The 18,845-nt window shown below is 39.5% G+C and overlaps 2 protein-coding genes across 22 annotated transcripts in view; one reads left to right on the top strand and one right to left on the bottom strand.

Annotated features, from left to right (window-relative positions):
* The window catches only part of LOC105146803 (cytochrome b5), a 60,313-nt gene that overhangs the window by 6,866 nt on the left and 34,602 nt on the right, over window positions 1–18,845 (bottom strand). Inside the window, exon 1 of one of the 6 annotated variants that reach the window (XM_087414835.1) lies at window positions 2,737–3,093. The exons of 4 other annotated variants lie outside the window; for them this stretch is intronic. The gene's annotated coding sequence lies outside the window, so the exon portion shown is untranslated. Of the gene's footprint in view, window positions 1–2,736; window positions 3,094–18,845 lie in introns of those variants that run through there. One more of the 6 variants, XM_011057329.2, reaches the window with a different exon arrangement.
* LOC105146805 (uncharacterized) overlaps window positions 1–18,845 on the top strand; it is a 44,268-nt gene that overhangs the window by 364 nt on the left and 25,059 nt on the right. For 5 of the 16 annotated variants that reach the window (XM_087414477.1, XM_087414484.1, XM_087414412.1 and 2 more), the window contains exons 1-2: window positions 3,155–5,545; window positions 8,546–8,757. In XM_087414477.1, coding sequence (XP_087270603.1) covers window positions 5,241–5,545; window positions 8,546–8,757 — 517 coding nt within the window. In that variant the 5' untranslated portion in view covers window positions 3,155–5,240. Of the gene's footprint in view, window positions 1–4; window positions 1,053–3,154; window positions 5,546–8,545; window positions 8,758–18,845 lie in introns of those variants that run through there. The other 11 variants (XM_087414461.1, XM_087414437.1, XM_087414442.1 and 8 more) reach the window with 9 other exon arrangements.

The following is an 18,845-nucleotide window of genomic DNA, read 5'->3' as shown; positions in this document are numbered from 1 at the left end:
ACCATCATCTAGCCCGTCTTTCCCGGTGGACGACGTCGACGGGAATGGGCACGCGAGAGCGGGACAGAAACGCGCACGCGGAGGATCGCTGTGGGATCGACCCGTGTTCGCGCACGTGTCAATAAAAATTTCATTCCCGAGAAAGGGAGAGAACGCTGCGGATACACGCGGTGGTAGAGAAGGTTCCCGTGATTCGGAATGATGCCGACGTGTTGTTACAGCGAGGTGTCGTTAATCAGAGAAACGTCAAACCACATAGCGTGAACGTGCGCGAACATACCGGTACGATCGAACCGCGGGCGCGTTCGATGAGATCGAGAAAGCTCTTCGCGGGTCTTATCGCTTACGTCCAATATCCGAGAGATGCAAGTCGCACGGTGACGAAAGGATAACGTACATGTGCGTGTGGAAGCCGTTGTCCTCGTGACACATATTAGAAATAGGGACGCATTTGCGTGCGCCGCTACGGTGCCGCGTGAAGATATTCGCTCGATGCCGAGGAACCGGCGCACGCGACGATAAAGCGCTTATCTTCTATCCGGGTGTATCATCGTTATCGCGACCGATAGGCGTGCGTGCCGAAATGTATGGAAATCCCAGGGGTGTACGTGCATCCGGCGAAGGTTCTGAAAAAAAGAGAGACGAGGGTGCGAGGTGACGCCGCCGGCGCTGTACGTCGCACGTGTTACTCGGACCGAACCGGATCGATCGCCCGGAAGTGTGCTCGAACCTAAGGCTTGTGCAGTCATATGCGTCTTATTCGCCGCGTGCAAATTTTCGCGAGAGCGATCTTCGCGAACGAGCGATCGTCGCCAATCGCGATATCTGCGCGAATCGACTCTGTCCGTGTAAGCCGACTGTTCCACCTTCGCATTACAACTCGCTTTTCCGTGGGAGTGTTGGTGATGAAAGTGAATTTATTGCATATATCGTGGATGTATGTGATATCATCTATGAGGACGAGTTGATTATTACTAAATTGGTGAGCAAGTGTTCGATGATATTTGAAGGAATGTATTCCGAAGGAAGGCATTGGTGCTTCGTTGAGAGAGGTTTGATTTGAATTTTTTTGCGAATTCGAATATATTGTTGTTGCCTGTTGTTGTTGTGGAACCGTCCTAAGAGGGAGTTATCAGTATATAATGATTTTTTTAGAAAGAGCGCTCGTTGCTAGTTTATTATTATTTTTTTTTTCCATCAACTGGTTTCTTCTGTATTTCTCTTCATGAAATTTCCTGAGAAATTGCGTCTAGATGAGGAAGGGTATACGTGCGAAAGGAGGAAAACGTTAAACTTTTAATTGGGGATCCGATTTCTCGCTTGCTCGACGGGAAGCTAATCAAATCTGGAACACGCTCCCGTTTCAAGCTGGTTTGCTCTATTTCGACGGGATTCTTCGATGCGGAAGTCTTGCCTCTTATATCATTATGTATATTTATGAGACAAAGATTCGGCGGAGAGGCACGATTTCTTAAATAACGTGTAGGTGGAATTAAAGAAAAAGATCGTCAAGATTTATTAAATCAAGAAAAAGTCCTTTTTCATCGTTCTATAACGCAATTAAATAATACTAGCGTTGTCGTAGTAGAAAATAATTTAGATTTCTTCGCGATTTGAGGTCTGATGTTTTCTGTAGCTTTTACTAGTTACTGTAGAGTATATACTTTTAGAACTTAAAGTGAAATAGATATATGTTTGATATTTGACGAAAGCATGAAAGAAAGTTGTAGTGCAGTCTAGTTGCAGGAATAAAAAACAGACATTTAGAGAAAGATGTGTAACTGTTTCGGCATGTTACATATTTTGTTGTAACAATAATGCTCGTGCTCTCGTATTCTCTTTATCTGTTGGCGATTCGGCCATGTCGCCATGTGCTGATACCACAATAAACAGACAAGTTGTGCCATTTGCCTCGAGATTCGAGACTATCTTCGTTGACACAGTTTTAGTTGCCTTTTCGGATGACAGATTCGCGCAAAGTACAACGATATCCAGATCACAACAGTATCGCTTTCCTCGAGATTACGTCGTAATCCTCTCTTTTAGAGAAGTAAAAGCTTTCAGAGAAGCTGAGAGAGAGAGAGAGGGGGGGGAGAGAAAGAGAGAGAGAGAGAGAGAGAGAGAGAGAGAGAGAGAGAGAGAGAGAGAGAGAGAGAGAGAGAGAGGAGAAGATTCTTTCTTTCCTCACCGCGCAACCAACAAGCGCAGCTCGGCTTTTCGTTATCGTCATTATTAATAGCGGACACATCGATTAATTGATTTATGTTATAAAAAAGAATGGCACGCGTCGATAAATAATGACACGTCCCCCGCCTCCTCCCGGCCGTTCGTTTGCCGTCAATAGACCGTAGCGAATCCCACGGTAACGTCAGACTTATACGGATCATCGACTCTGACTCGCCTGGCTTTTCATCGTGTGTACCCTCCTCTCCGGCCTCCCTTCGAGGCCTACCAATGGAGTCTACCTAGTTCTTATCTCACGTTCTCGCGGGGGAGTAACTGACCGATATCGCGCCGCTACATGCGCTCCATTAAAAATGCAGCCCTACAAGAGGCCTCAGTGAGTCTATAGACATACATTCGCGCGGTCGCGTGCGCCATCATACCCCTCTTTTTTTCCCTCTTTCCCCGACCGATCGAACACACCACCAACGCGTTCCGTCCCTAAATTAACACTACAGGGACATGGAACCCGGCTTTTTCGCCACCCTCGCGTTGATGGAATCACCTCGTTACCTCGTTAATTCTATCAATCCTGACACACTCGCTCGCACGATTTCACACGCTTATATTTCATGGAAAAGAGATTCTTCCGAAATTTCGATACTCCGACAAATCGTGTCTTCCCTCGCTCGCCTAAAGGAAGCGAATCAGCATCTTCCGAACGGAACACATGGTCCATCGTGAATGATCTTGAAAGTGTCATTCTTCCCTCGCACGTCGAACGGTGTGTGTCGGTGTTAAACCCGGAGACCGAAGACCGGCCGGCGATAGTCGTAGCAGCATCTCGGGCTACTCTCACCGCGACCTGCGTTCCGCGAATCCTCGCGATGATTTTCCGTGGCGGTGCGAGAACTCCAACTATTTATAAATGATCCGAACCCGGTCGCGTTGGCGAACGACTCGAGTCGACGGAGCTGCCGCCTCGTGCAGCCGCCACAGCCGCAGTCATCTCGTGTGGGGAACAATTCGCTACCCCATGATAAAAATAGAAGCTCCTAGTCAGCTAGCCGAACTCGAGGCTAGAGAGTAGAGCTTGAGGCGCGCGCGGCACCGCTCTAGCCACGCTAGAGCGAACGGACGGACGGACAGACGGACGGACGTATGTACGGACCGGCGCACCGGCGCAACCGAGCCTGTGGCCCGTACGGATGCTGACGATGATGCTGATGTCGGTGCCGTTACCGTTGCTGCCGATGTTGCGCACCGGGCTAGAACCACATCGTCCGCCGCCCGCGCCGTGAAGAAAGCGCGCCCGCGCGCGCACGCGTGCGAGATCCACGCGTGTGTGGTGTCCACGTGCGTGTACCTGTCTGTATATATGTGGATGCCTACGTGCATGTGTGTATGCGTGTGCATATACATGTGTACTGAGAGTTCGGCTCCGCTCTGCACATTTTCCTCTTCGTCTTACTTCCACCTCGCAACCCGTCTCGAGATAGACTCAGTGTCCGTCGAGGCTTCATCGTGGGTCCAGTCCCGTGGATCTTAGTCATCGACCGTTCCACCGTAGGTAGATCTCCTCGCGGGTGACTCATCAGAGAGAACCCGATCGGGTCTTCGTTACCCGAAGAAAGCGTCAGATTGGAAGAGAGCGAGCTTTCGTGCGAAGAAGTTGTTGAGAAACGAAAAGCTCGAGGGAGAGAAGAGGTGAACGAGACGAAGATAGAGAGAGCGAAAGAGAGAGAGAGAGTGAGTGAGTGAGTGAGTGAGTGAGTGAGTGAGTGAGTGAGTATGAGAGAGAGAAAGAGAGAGAGAGAGGAGAGAAAGAGAGAGAGGCACATTCCGAGCGGATCACGGATGCTTATAGAAACGTTGCGTAACGGCGTCAGGCGGACAGTAAAACCGCAACTCCGACGGACTCGTTGTCTAGTTTCAACAATTTCGAAGAGAAACCTGGTAACATCGCGCGCGGTCTCCGGATTCTCTCATATACTAAAACGATATCTTATGGTGATTAATACCATAGTGCCAGGAGTTCCGGAGTGCCATGTGAATGGTGCTGAATGCGCGTCAAGTCCCGATTCCGTCGGTCCATGATCACGGGCGGCTGCAGCGACACGTGTATGTACATGTGCGTGTATGCGAGTGAGTGAGAGGTAGATCGACCAGGATGATAGTACGGTGAGGTGGTCCGAGATGTTTCATTTTATGGTGGTGATTTTAGAGGGAGGTCGAAGAGAGAGATGAGGATAGGAGAGGAAGGCTAGGAAGTGGCTCGAAAAGGAAGTCTCGCATCCGGCATATCGATTCGCGAAATTGAAGCTTGTCAAGGCCGCGGCTCTCTCGGGCTCTCTCGAGTATTCGGCACCGGAAAAGAGAGAGAGAGAGAGAGAGAGAGAGAGAGAGAGAGAGAGAGAGAGAGAGAGAGAGAGAGTCGTGTAACGTTCTGCGTTCGAGATCGAGAGACGTAGATCCGCGCTCGTCACGTTCGCGCGCTCTCGCACGTTCGGTTCTTCGAAGTTGTACTAAAATTAAATCTGGGGCCCCGGCGCGAGACTCGCTGATTCTTTTCTCACGTCCGGCTTCTCTGACGCGGACTGCGTTGCGATGACAGGCACGCCTTGAAGATTCGAGCGCGGTCCGATGCGCGTGGGGGGGTTTAAACCCAATCTTTCACTAGAACAACAGCTCCGCCACCGTGTATCGTTCGTGTCCAGCCACGTCTCGTAACGACGTCGATGATATATGTGCGTTCGTTACGGCGGATCAACGCTTGATTCTTCGATGCTATTGTAGAGATCTGGTGGAGGCGGACGTGAGAAGGCGACGGCGAGGGCGGCGAAGAAGATTACGACGACGTCGAAGGAGAAGGTGGCGGAAAATGAAGCAACGTACAGGGCAAGGCAGATGTTACTGATGTTACTGAGCAAGCACAAATACGACCACGACGACGATAACGATCACGACGAAGACGAAGACGAGGGTAACGAGGGAGTTGAAGAGTAGTAGTAGGAGAAGAAGGCGGAAGAGGTGAACGAGAAAAACGAACGACAGTGCCTGCACGGTAACTGCAAGAGATGCAGCAACAACCGCACTCTGGCCAGCAACCGTCTGGGGCGCCGAATGGGGTGGCGGGGGGTGCCCAATTGCCACAAACAGGTGGCATAAGTCCGGCGCAACCTGGCGCGACCGGTACCGCCACCAATCGCGCTCAAGTTAACGGGGGTAGATTCGACTTTGACGACGGTGGGACCTACTGTGGCGGCTGGGAAGATGGAAAGGCCCATGGCCATGGTGTGTGCACCGGACCCAAGGGTCAGGGCGCCTATTCTGGCAGCTGGCACTTCGGCTTCGAAGTATCCGGCGTCTACACCTGGCCTAGGTGAGCGACTATACTTGTTAGTAGACTATACTTTTTTGCACGTGAAACACTTAGGTTACGGATAACTTTATGTCTTATTGGCGCTTGACATACAATATTTCATGCGCATTTGTTAACTAGGCAGGTTACACGGCACACAAAATTATGGAGGATTACGATAGATTGCTAATTCCCGTGGTATACGTAATATACCACGATGCTCGTCCGGTTGCGCGCATTTTGTAGAGCGAATTAATCTTATATTCTCTTCACGTTGGTGCACTCTCGGGATTTTCACAACGACTGCCACTCCTCCGAGCTCATGAAGGATTAACGCCGAGCTCGTTTGCACTGTGACGAGTGTATGGTTTTCAGGCTGATTATCCGATATTACATTACCGCCACTGCGCTTGTTTCACGTTAATAATGTCGCTTAGCGGGGCAAACGACTAAACATTACACGCTGCAAAAATAAGATCCGACCAGACGCTATTTGTAAGGCTTAGCAGTTGTAGAAAGTTCTCCGGTGAGATTCCCCGTGAATTCCTATTGGATGTTTCATTGATGATTTTCGCGAACCCCCGAATTGAATTCACGAGACTCCTAGCGTCGCGTGTGGCGCGTGATGTACAAACAGCGGACCTTGACACGTATCTGTATATACCTGGGAGGGAATCTCCCGATTCCTGTAAAACTGGGTCACCGTGTGCAAGGACAACCGGAACAGGTCACCGGGATTCGAGTCGTTAGGACCTAGTTCAGGGTCGTCGTAGAAAATCGCCGTCAAAATTTTCGAGACGGTCGCGAAATGATCGCGAAACGATGATGATCGATATCCGCATTCGTGCGCGTTGAAGACGAAAGTCTTTTTTCATTTTTTTTTGGAGCAATTAATTAATTTATCAACAAGTACATGGAAGTTATTCAGTAGTTTCGTTTCAATAGAGTGTACAATTCTGGTTTCAGTAAGAGAATGCAAGATATAAATGAGCGCTCAGATTCTTCGAATCCCAAAATGTAACGTCGAAAATCATTAAATGTTTCTCGCGAATGACGACGTCATCAGTGAGAAATATTTTAGGTCGTTTTTGTCCGTAAAATTGAACAAAAAATGGCAGGACCTAGTATTGTTGATCTGTCGATTGGATTCTACTTTTGGATTTCTCTGCTCGAAATTAATTGAAAAATAAAATTATTAATTATTTATATACTCCGATTTAAAATATAAACACTCTATAAAATAAGGTTAATTGCAGAGCCACCTTGTTTCTCGACGATTAGTTTTATGAGAGAATACATAACGAGAATACATAAACGAGGACAATTAGGAAAAAATTATATAGTATCTACGTGCACGCGATACGAAACCCGGAAAAACTTTAACGATCGTAATTAGAGTTTCTAGATCACACACACAATGGAAATATTATAATATTAAGTAAGAAGATATTAAATAATGGAGATGTAATAACAGTAAAATGCTGTGTAACGATTTTATTTATTTGCAAAGGGCTATTAAATTGTGCTCGAAATTAAATGTGAACGTTTTAAATATATATGCATACTTATATTATTTAATATACATATTGTACAGTATTATTAGCGATATAAATTTTAACTCGTTGCGTTACGCTGTGATTTTTTTCAAAATCATTTTCAGAAACTGAGATCTGCTTGAATGTAAATTCATTTCTCACTGATTTCTGGAATAATTAACATAAAAAAAGAGAGAAAATGAGGTAGAGACGAAACGATGACATCCTCTTTTCTTGCCGATCACGTATCTAGGCTGAGAGAATTCGCCGTTTCATTTCCGCGTAAACTGGAGCAAGGTCCATCTTTAACTAGCAACATTTTCCAACGACTTCATTCTCGATCATGATGATACTCGAAGATGAATCGTTTCGCAGATCGAGCACGTGTTGCTGACCACCTCGTTCGGAGGATAGTTCACTTCACGTATCTAGATATCACTATCATCGTTTATACTTCCGTCGTTCGCGACAAGTAAAGAACATTGCATTGTTGAGAATCGCGAGAGACCGCCTTTATCTCAATTATTTATTACACATTTAGTTGTTAATTATACTAAAACATTTTAAAAGATGAAATGTTCTTTTTATTTATTCTCAAATGTTCTAAAAATATAATGCAAACATTATTTACAATTACAAAATATGTACGAATTATTATTGCATTGTCAGAATTTATAATGTAATTAATCGTATCGCGATATAAATTTTTATCACACGACAGAGTATCGTTAAACACAAGTATTTACGCAATACGCGACACTTATAGAACATTTCCGCAACAGTTTTCGCATCCACGTGCAGCTTTCATGTTTATGTAATCATTATTTGTAAGGACTTGGATATCGCTCGGGTAGGATTAATCATTCTCTTTCAAGAGATTTACTATAGATGTTCTCGAAACTTTCTTGTCGTTTTGCAAAAACTATGACGATTAAATGGGAATAATTAAATTATATTTGATGCTGGATTTAGAAAGATTTTCTGCGATAAAAAGTAATAACAGAAATAAGTTTAGCGCAAAAGCTTTAATCGCACTTGAAAGAACGTTCGCTCGATTAGTTCTCTCCGTCTCTCTTCTTCGATAATTATAACTTTCATAAAAATATCTTAAAAGAAGGATCGTAGGCGGCGTAATCACTTTCTACATTAACACGAGGTGTCATGCCTCTCATTGCCACTCCATTCTGTACATCCAACAATGTGGATGCAACGTTGTCATCGTCATCGGCGACCGTCGGTAATTATTGGTCGGTAATTATTGGTTAATTAAACGAGTTTTCAGCTAACGTGAATGGTTAATTATAGCATAAATAGCGACGTGATCCTTGAAGCGTAACTCTTAAGGATATTTTTGCGAGCGAACAACAGCTGAGAGCTGCAGAAGACGTGATGAAATTATCTCTATAATTTTAAAATACTTTTTAAGTCCCAAGTTGAAGGAAGAGAAGTTGTTTTAGAAGATTAAATTCCGCAAATTGCATTTCAGCGGGTCAGCCTACGAAGGACAATGGCAGAACGGCAAGAGACACGGCTTGGGTATGGAGACCCGTGGCCGTTGGCTTTATCGGGGAGAATGGACTCAGGGATTCAAAGGTCGTTATGGGGTCCGGCAGTCTACTACCTCCACTGCGAGATATGAGGGCACGTGGTCCAGCGGTCTGCAGGACGGTTACGGTTCTGAAACTTACGCCGACAGTGGTAAGCTCCAAGTCTATTCGACACGTTTAATCAACCTGATAATCCTTTTTTCCATAAATCGGAATATAGGACGTTTCTGAGAGAGAGAGAGAAAGTCTTATGAATTAGATAAACAAAACTGTGAGCTCTCTTTCACCTTGAAGTTGAAAACATATTTTTTTTATTTCCATATATAACAAATATTTCTAAATATAACTGGGAAAAATGTTTTGGATTTATAATTTTTTGATTCGTTAATAGTTTTCTATTTCTAAAATAAATGGGATACGCTTTCAAAATTGAAACAATTTCCAAAAATGTACTGACTGATAAAAAAAATCTTTGCGATACGATTTGCTTGTATCGATTTGTAATAACGGTTAATACCGTGTGCGTAAGTATCAATATATTTGTATTCGGTTGTGCAATCGCAACAAAGTTCGACTTTATTGATTTCGCATTAAAATGTTAATAAATGGACGATTTCATTCACGAATGAAATATTTTATTGGACGTTAAAAACGCGTTGGAAATCCTTCATGCTCCAGAGAGCTGGCCTATGAAGCAAGATATCGTCAGTAAATAAATCACTGAGTTCTTTTAATAAAGCTTCGCGAGGCTGACTTGGGAACGCGGTAAATAAACAAAATAAGAAATGGATGTGGCGAAACGCGTCGTCGATTTCGCATTATTCTCGGCGAGATATTTAGTTGCGCCAAGATTGATGGCCGCAATTGCGGTATGTCTACAAAAATTGATGCAGTATTTAGAAAGCAGTCTTCTTCTTCTTCGTCTTTCGAATTCCTCTACTTACAAAGATGTCATTGTCGAGCGGAGTATTACAATGTGGGGTTTTATTTGTAAAACTATATTATATAAAATCGATTGCATCTAAGGAATCATTTCTACGATAAATCAATCAATTCTGGCAAGATACTGGTATTTCGTTTCTATTATTGCAAATAGAGAGAAATATAATCGCAATGGATAATACCGTTAGATCGATATCGATTGCGAAAGGAATTTTTTTCGAGAAGAATCAAGATTGATGATACTACTATACGATTGCAATTTTCATGAAAATCACTGCAACCTTCGATAGAGTCTTACTTCTTCTAATCCTTATTACTCTATTTACTCTATCTATTTACTCGCTTCTTTTTTTTTCCTGGGGAGATTTCCCTTTTGCACGATGCAGATCCTCATTCTTGAATTTCATCCGCTATTGCAAGGAACATCGCAAAATTCAATACATCTTAAATGTCATTAACCAACTCAGTCATAATTTCTCCGCTGTTGAAATCTAATTTGTCAAATTCATTTAACTTGTCGCGAAATATCGTTAGAGGCAATTTTCTGCAGTCGCTTCAGTTACGAATAAACGATACGCCATTAAACGGAGTCGCACTCCGATGTGAGGAAGTAGGACTATTGTTCAACCGATCGATCATCGCTGGTGAAACATTATAAAGTATTCATGTGTTATCTATCATAAGAGATCGCAGCGTCGCACATTCGCGTAACATAAAATATTACCGCATATTAATTAAACATGATATTGCGTTCTCAGACTTGCCGTTTTTCTCGTGAGATAAACTTAGTCTCGTTATGGTCGCGGCAGATGCTGCGTCTCAGCGTGTTGTGAAAAGATTGCGAGTAAACCAAATGGAAAATCTTATTCAGTAACTCTTTGCGCAGAGTTTCGCCATTATTCATCTTATGGCAACAAAATACTTCAAAACTCGCACTCGTAAACTTGAAGACGATTCTCGCGATTCTTTTATATTTTTGGAAAAGACAATCGAGACTTAAATAAAATAGCGAATAAATATTTAATTAATTTTAATAACAAGGAGAAGATACAGTGGACTCTTTATGGATTTTAATCTCCTTCGGTACACTGAAAAAAGAGTCTGATTATTTAGTCAGTTAGCCAAAAGTTAATTATTTCAACCAAATGTTCCGGTAATATAACTAAACATAATTTTAACTTTATAAATATTTAGTAAGTATTACCGTTGATAATAGCGTTTGATAATATTTATTAGTGATCTCTGGACCGAATTAAAGTCGGAATCGAAAACTTGTGTTTTAGAACCCTTTTTTTTAGTGAATCGAAACCGAAACCATACCCAAATTTTGTAAAATTTATAATACCGAAACCGTAACTGATAAAATTTTATTTTTTGGGTTCTTTTCGGTTCTTTTTTCTTAATTTTTGATTTTTATCCTTGTTCTTTCTTTGTTCTGCTCGTTCCTTCGTCCACACACAATCACCAATGTTCAATCCAATATTACTACCGCCAGCTCTCTTAACAATCGGAATGTAAATACCTCTAGCACTTCATATAAGAAATCTGGCAGGATTGCGAAATATATTTAATGTAAATTATTATAAGATACTAGCATTTCTTTTATTTAGATCTTCCTCATCAACATTTGCAAGAATTTATTCTAAATCATGAAATTCAAAAATACATATGTAGACTTTATGTAATAAGTGAGATCTATCCATAAGAATCAAATAAATTGTAAGAAAGAACTGAGAGAAATATGCTTAAAATAATGTTTACGTAATTTTTATTCAGTCACGTGATCAGTTGACGCCTCTCTTCGATTAGACTCTCTAGATTGAACGAGTGAATACGCTATCTCTCTCTCTCTCTCTCTCTCTCTCTCTCTCTCTTCTTTTTTTTAATAGAATAAATTTAAAGAATAAATAAAATAAAGCGTAAATAGAACAAAAAAAACCGTAATTTTTACGGTTTTGGTTTTCTTTACTGGTAAAAAAAGAACCAAAACTGAAACCGGAACATTTATTTGATATTTTCTTAAACCGAAACCGGAATCGGAATTAAAAAAAACCTTTCGATTGGGGTCTCTAATATTTACTAAATATTTGTGACAATAAAATTATGTTTAATTATATTATCTGAATATTTGGTTAAAATTATTTCACTCAATATTTGGTCAACTATAACCAGACTCTTTTTTTTGGTGTATGATAAATCTATATCGAAAATAAATTATGCCATTTGAGCATTTTGTCGAATAGGCCTTATATTTTCTTTATGTATGAAAGAACTTCGCACTAATTATATAAAAAATTGGATCTCAAATGAAATGAGTTAGTTTTCACATGTAACATAGTTTATAATATGACACAAGGCTTAATAACGTATAATTTTTAAGCTAAGTGTATTAAAAGTGCTCTGTGCATGAACACAAGTTTTATATCTTTGATATACTATAGCTTAAAAATTATTCATTATTAATATCTTTTGTTCACCACATTATAAGTTACATTATATGTGAAAATTAATTCATTTCGTTAGAATCCAATTTTCTATAATTACTGCGGGATCCTTTCATTAAAAAATACTACTTACAAAGTATAATAAATTCAACAAAACGCTGGGACACGACACAATTTATTTTCGATGTACATATTGTACATTCATTATGGTGAAAGATATCAAACTCTGTGAAAGGTCCACTGTGTCCTCTTCTTGTAAGCAAAATAAATACAAAGACTTGCACACTATAAAAAATAGCAGTGTGAACTTAACATCGTGCGGTGTCTATATAATTCTCACTGTGTTGGTGTTAAATTAACACCAGCATAGTGTGGATTTAACACCATGGATTTTTAAATCTACACATCCATGGTGTTAAATCCACACCATGTTAGTGTTGATATTGCATAAATACCAGAGATTTTTTAAATCCTCATCATGTTGGTGTTAATTAAAGAATTATATAGACACCGTATGGGTGTTAAATCCAAGTGTGATGTTAAATTGACATCAACATTTTTTACAGTTAAAGATATATATTACACGTTTCGTAGTGTAATATATCTTTTGCCTGATGAGTTTGTTCCGTAAGTAGTGCTATCGTAGCATCCCAATTGATCACCAAATCTGATTACCAAAATCTTTCCCGTAAGGCATCGGAATTCAGAAACTGGAACTGCTCTGACACGGCCACGTCACGTCGAACACTCGTGCGTATATTATGCGCGCACGAAAATAGCACGTCCAATCGCTCGACGCGAATCACTCGACTCGATATTTATCAAGCACTACAGGTTACCCAATCGGATTTAATGCTTTACAGTTTAAATGTATCTTTAATGAGTCACTATAAGTCTTTCTCGCCTCCTCCTCTGAACCACCCTCGATTTAACCCTTTTATTTGTCTCACATAAAAATATATCTCCAGATACATCTGTCTGCCAGAAAAATAAATACCCCTTACTGTTTGTTATAATTTTCTGAAGAAGGATCAGCCTAGCACCTGAAAAAGTTTGCGGCATGATCAGAAGTCTATATAAAGCTCCGAGAAACATCGGACAAAATAAAATACGATAAAACTCTTATCCGCCACTACCGGCCACGCTCACTCTTTCTCATTCTCTTTCGAATGTTCTCCATCTCTTCTCGCCTTTTGCAACGAAGATAAGTGAAGTGCTGGGCGCTATTTCGACGCGAAATCGAACCAGCACAGCGGAGTCACGGCGGAGGAATCTCCTATCATGAATGGACCGGATGTCGAAACGTTTATCGCAAACGAACGAAGTTTATGTACACCGTACTGAAATGTGCATCATGCTTGGCCGACAAACGTTCCGAAAAAGAGTAAAAATAATTGCGAACAGATTTAATTAATTAAATTAATTTACAAAATAAAATTAATTTAATTTTTTTAATACAGACATAATTAATTAAATTACTTTACAAAATAAAATTAATTTAATTTTTTTAATATAGTCTCTTTTTGAGGAAAAAGTGAACATCTTTTTATCAAATAATTTATGTTAATTTACTCCATCCTGTGGAGTAAATTAAAATGATTCAGTATTATTTCAGATTAATCTTTTAAAAGAATACCATCAAATTACGTCGATTAACCTTATGAGAGACGAAATCGTTTTTTTTATATTCAAATTCTCTAATGTAATATGACTAATTTATTGTCAAGCACATTAATTCCATTGAGTTTACTTTATTCGTTATTATATTACATCTGTTTTATTGAGGAAATTTTCAAGGATAAAATTACTCCCTTTGAAGATTTCTAAACATATGAACACGTGATGTGTGATCGAAGATATCATGTCGGGTTCAAAAATTGATTAATTATTTAAAGTGTTTTGTTATTCAGTATTTCTTGGAAGAGCGGAAATTTTATAGAAATTATATTATATTAGGTGTTGGAATTAATTCGTAGCGTTTTACAAGTGATGGGAAGTACTTTCATTAATGTATTTTTTAATGCTCATGTGAAATAAATAACATTCTTTCATTAAAAACGCTACGAATTAATTCCAACACCTAATATATATATAATTTCTATATATACAGTGAGTGCAAAAAGTATTTGTATAGAGAAAATATTTTTTTTTTTAATAAATTATATACCAAAAAGATGTGTATTAATTATACAAAATATATCATCTGAAAAATAAGTGAAAACAAAAAATTCTATATTTGGATGCTCAAAAAGTATTCATACAGTCGAGAAATTTAGTTTCTAAAATTAGGAATTCATGCGGAGCATTTTCGTTTATTTATGTTAGAACAGAATGTATTCATTGTATTCATAAAATTGCTAATTAATGTTTATTTTCTACAAATAAGGCTTTTTTAATAAAAAATTTCCTTGTACGAATACTTTCTGCACTATGTGTGTAAATGTATTTGAACGGCTCTTTCGGAGAAAAGAGCTCTTTTTAAAGATTAAGATTTCGGTCGCCCCGCTGTCAATACGACGCAAAACAAGAAGGGGGGAAGGGGAGGAGAGGGGAAAGAGATGAAGGTGCAGCACGTGTATACACATCGCGTGGAAGAGGGCGAGTCCACGTAAACACGACGAAGGTTTCCACCTATCCTGAGGCGCGCGGGCGCGCCCAACTTTTCCACGAAGGCGCCGGTTGGTTCACCTCCTGGTTTGAACCTCTCCGCCGCAGGTCAAGGTCAACCACAGTCTTCCCTCTCTCCGTCCGCTGGTTCTACCGGTGTCGTGTGCAGAGCATGACTCTTCTATGTTGAAATAAAATCTACTCCTGCCGCCCCGTTCGCAGCCGTCACGTCGTTGCGCCGCTTTGGTTCCTTTCGTGCCCTCACTCGAGATTCCATTATTACTAGAGCAGATGTCTCCGCTCCCATTTAACTGCAGCCTACACATTTTTTCACCTCTTCCTCCGTCAACCCCCAATCGAACTTCTCCGATGCATTTTCCGTCATGAATTTCCTCTTGTCATTTCACATCACCTAGTCAATATTTACTACCTGCCTGAAGTAATTTGTTCATTTTCATTCATGATCGTATTTACGTAACATGCGTAGTAGTTAAATTAATCTGAATCTATATGTTAATAATTTAATTTCCATGTAATTTGTAGTTGATAAGTATAAAATTACGAGAGAAAAGATAAAAATGTTTTTTTAAATACTCACGTATTTTTTAATATTCAACAAATTTTGCTGTCAATGGCAAATTTTTAAATTTTTAAATTTTTTAAATATCGTTTGAACAAGAGTTTGGATTGGCTCGGTTTTGTATTTTTCAAAATATTCTGGCAATAAAAATAAAAGATAAGGTCGATCGTTGAATGCGTAGATGCACGTAGATTATGTACTCTGTTGTGTACTCCCACGCACGCACACACACACACACACACACACACTTTCGGCATGTTTTCGCTTCTTTTGCTGTTCACAAAATGCGACACGTGAATCGGGATGCAAATATCAGCAATCGTATCGACAGTTGTTTGAAATACCATGTTATTTCGACATTTCAACAAGTTTGAATTGCCCCGGTTTTATACTTTCCGAAAAACTCTTGCAATATGCTCGGCGCGTGATTCCTACAATTTCCCCGATTCTATTCAAAATTGGCGAAATACATACATTGACGCGACGTTCGCGCTTATCATTTAATTGCATCGCTTTATACCGTGCCCAGTAAATTGCATAATCATTACGCAACGATGATAATATCTTTCATCTTGTAATTATACATCTCGAATGAGTGATTGTTGTTACAGCTGTAATTCCAGTTCGCTGTAATTAATTTAGAATTAACACAATTACGAAGCGGATATCATTCGTCGCTGCGCAAGTCGTGCCACTCGATTATTTATTTGAATAAAAAATGTCTCTTTAAATCACACGGACAAGGACAAGAATAATGCGTCTTTGAATCACAATCGCGCGCTTTCTGAAAGTTATTTTCTTCTGGAATAAGTTATTTCTTATCGTATGCGATAATTTTACCGGTTTTTAATCACGAATTAACATGCCTTCTTAATGGCGTCTTTAAAAAATGTACGAGGTGTCTCGAGGTGTATACATGAATGGCGGAACTGTCTCCCAGTTGATAAATGTCACCTCGTTGATGCCGTAAAGGAGAACAAATGTTGAGATTTATTGACGTTGAAGGATGAGGATCAACGCGCGCGCAATTATTGTCCTTTAATTAAAGGAAAAATCCCCAGAGCTAAAGGATGTTTGTGGAAGCAAAAGTATCACGTTTCGGTACACGGACGCTAAGCAAAGATAAGCAAGGTCACAGATATTTGACTTCATTTTCTTTACCGAGCCGCATCATATCGCTTTTTTTCTCGAGAGCTGTGTCACATAAGAAAACACTCGTAGCGCTCAGTGAGATTTTCAAGTCGAATGTCTCATAGGTATACACATTTCGTAGTCCCACGTTTCGTTTCCATATATGATACATCATTCGCATGGTTTTTTTGAGACACCCTATGAGTATGAATGACCGAAAGTAACGAATGATTCATCAAGCGATGAGGATCTGGAATGATCTTACTATTACGTTTTCACTGTTTCAATGTATTGTTAGAAATATTTGTGAATTTACAATACCCTTACAATAAAAATGTGCAGTAAATTTACAAACCTAACCATATAACGTTTTTTTGCTGTAATTTTACAGTATTTGTAAATTTACAATAGAAATTTGTTGTGAATTTACAAAACTGGCGTGCATGTGTATTAGAGATTTGCATAAACTTTACCACAAAATGTTATTGTAATTTCACAATATAACTGTTTAAAATTATAGCACATTTTTGTTGGATAAAAACACTTTTGGAAGTTTAAAACAGAAATTTCTTGCACAGGTGGACTACTTGCTAGGAAACATTGCTAAGAAAATAATTTATATAGACTAATTTTCTTTTCATAATCCATTCTCTCTTATTTCAAGACTATCTTAACTAAATAATGATTTAAGATGCTAAAAAAAAAATAGCTGCTCTATTATTGGCTTGTGACATCTCAAAACTGTACTGAGAAAAATGTCTAATTGAAAAGGAACAAACTAGAACAATTCCGGTTATCTCAACTAGAATTCTCATAGATTCAACTAAAAAATGATTCAAAAAATTCCATTTTTAACCAAAATTTCAATTAATTCAAATTCTTTTAATATACTTAAAACAATCTTAAATATAAGAATTAACAATAAACACTAGCCACATAGACACATTTTTATTTCCTTTTCTCTTCGCGTAATCATAATAGCTTCTCGCAATTTATCTTAACACCTTATTCGCTTATGTCTTTTACATACGTACGCGCATATCCTCGTTTTAAGCATCTCGAGTTAAAAGACTTACCGAACGCCATTTCTCTCGTGGCACGTGGCCGAGGTATTTATTTATAAATACCGACGCCGACGCGTGCGCCGGTACAAGTGCGAGAACTTGCTGTCGATTGGAAAACGAGGAAAGAGGGTAGATATGCAACAACATATTGATGCTCCCTACCCGCTCCCTCCCGTCTTCAACCCCCTCATATCAATCTCCAGACCCTCGTGTTTAATAGACTCCTTGAACCATCCACGCCTTTCTGATAAATCGCCCGTGACTTAGCCACAATCTTACGATAGGATGCGCGCTTTCATCCTCGACAGCTTGCATCGCACATGCGCACGCGAAAGCTGCAGGAGTCACCGACGATATCGCGAAATAATTTATGGGCCGATAATTATTTCGGAGAAATGGCGAATCGCTCGAGTTCGCGCGACACGTTGGAATTTAATTAGAGCGTAACGGAGAGAAAGACATCGCCGCGCGAAAGGAAAAGAACACCAGGAAAATAGATCGATATCACGAATCCAGAACACAAGCGATATCACGCTGTGACTTAATAAAAGAACAAATGTCCTGAAGAACAAATGTCTACACAAAACGTTTCCTCTTTCGAGTCGTAAAATGACGTAAAAACTTGGAGCACTTCTGGCGGCCACTTTCCGTCGAGGCTTTCGCGATTATAAATCAATTAATGGATGTAATCCTATTTTTGGTCAAAGTGGATTTTAGTGTTTGAGAAGGTATAGGAGAAGGTAGTATTATGGTTAGTGTAGATATGATGTGTATGTGGCTTAATAAATGCTGCTATTAAATGGCAAATTCTAGTAGTTACTTGTGGGAATTATTTGCTCGCTGTTACAGCAAGATACTAATATGCCAATACATAATATCCAGTGAACACAAAGTTACATGTTACCTGTTATTTGTAATTTCTCACTCAACAATATAATTGTAATATGTGCAACACGTATGTTGTATTATAGTTATATTGTTGAGTGGGAAATTACAACTAATGGGTATGTTACATGTAACTTGTGTTCACTGGGTAGTCGGCATTTATTATAACGTATTTTTATTTTCAAACATTTTGAAACGTTTTTAAGATACATTTTATGTATATTTCTCCATTCTTCTTAAACGTATTATCAAACGAATATATTATACGTTTGAGCGTGTTCTTTGTTAACATTTTATTCGGCTATTTACATTTCGAGTTATGCAAACTAAAAAAGTAATGTGACCTTTTGCTAATGTGGCCTTGTAAACGTATTGATTACTGATGGTCTCTTTTTATAACAAAATAATTATTCCGTAAATCAATTGTAGCTCTACTGTTAATCTACTATAATTTATATTACGTATACATAATTTTTTAGTACTGAGCAGTCTATATGCTGAAGGAATTATGTGTACATACATACATTTGCATAATTTGAATATATTATATATTCTACTATATTTTACTTTTTTATTAATTTTGTAA

This window comes from Acromyrmex echinatior, chromosome 1 (genome assembly GCF_024713525.1).
Source record: "Acromyrmex echinatior isolate Ae372 chromosome 1, ASM2471352v2, whole genome shotgun sequence".
NCBI classification, from domain to species: domain Eukaryota; kingdom Metazoa; phylum Arthropoda; class Insecta; order Hymenoptera; family Formicidae; genus Acromyrmex; species Acromyrmex echinatior.
Note: the sequence above shows the minus strand (reverse complement) of the source record. Positions and strands in the feature narration are given on the sequence as shown.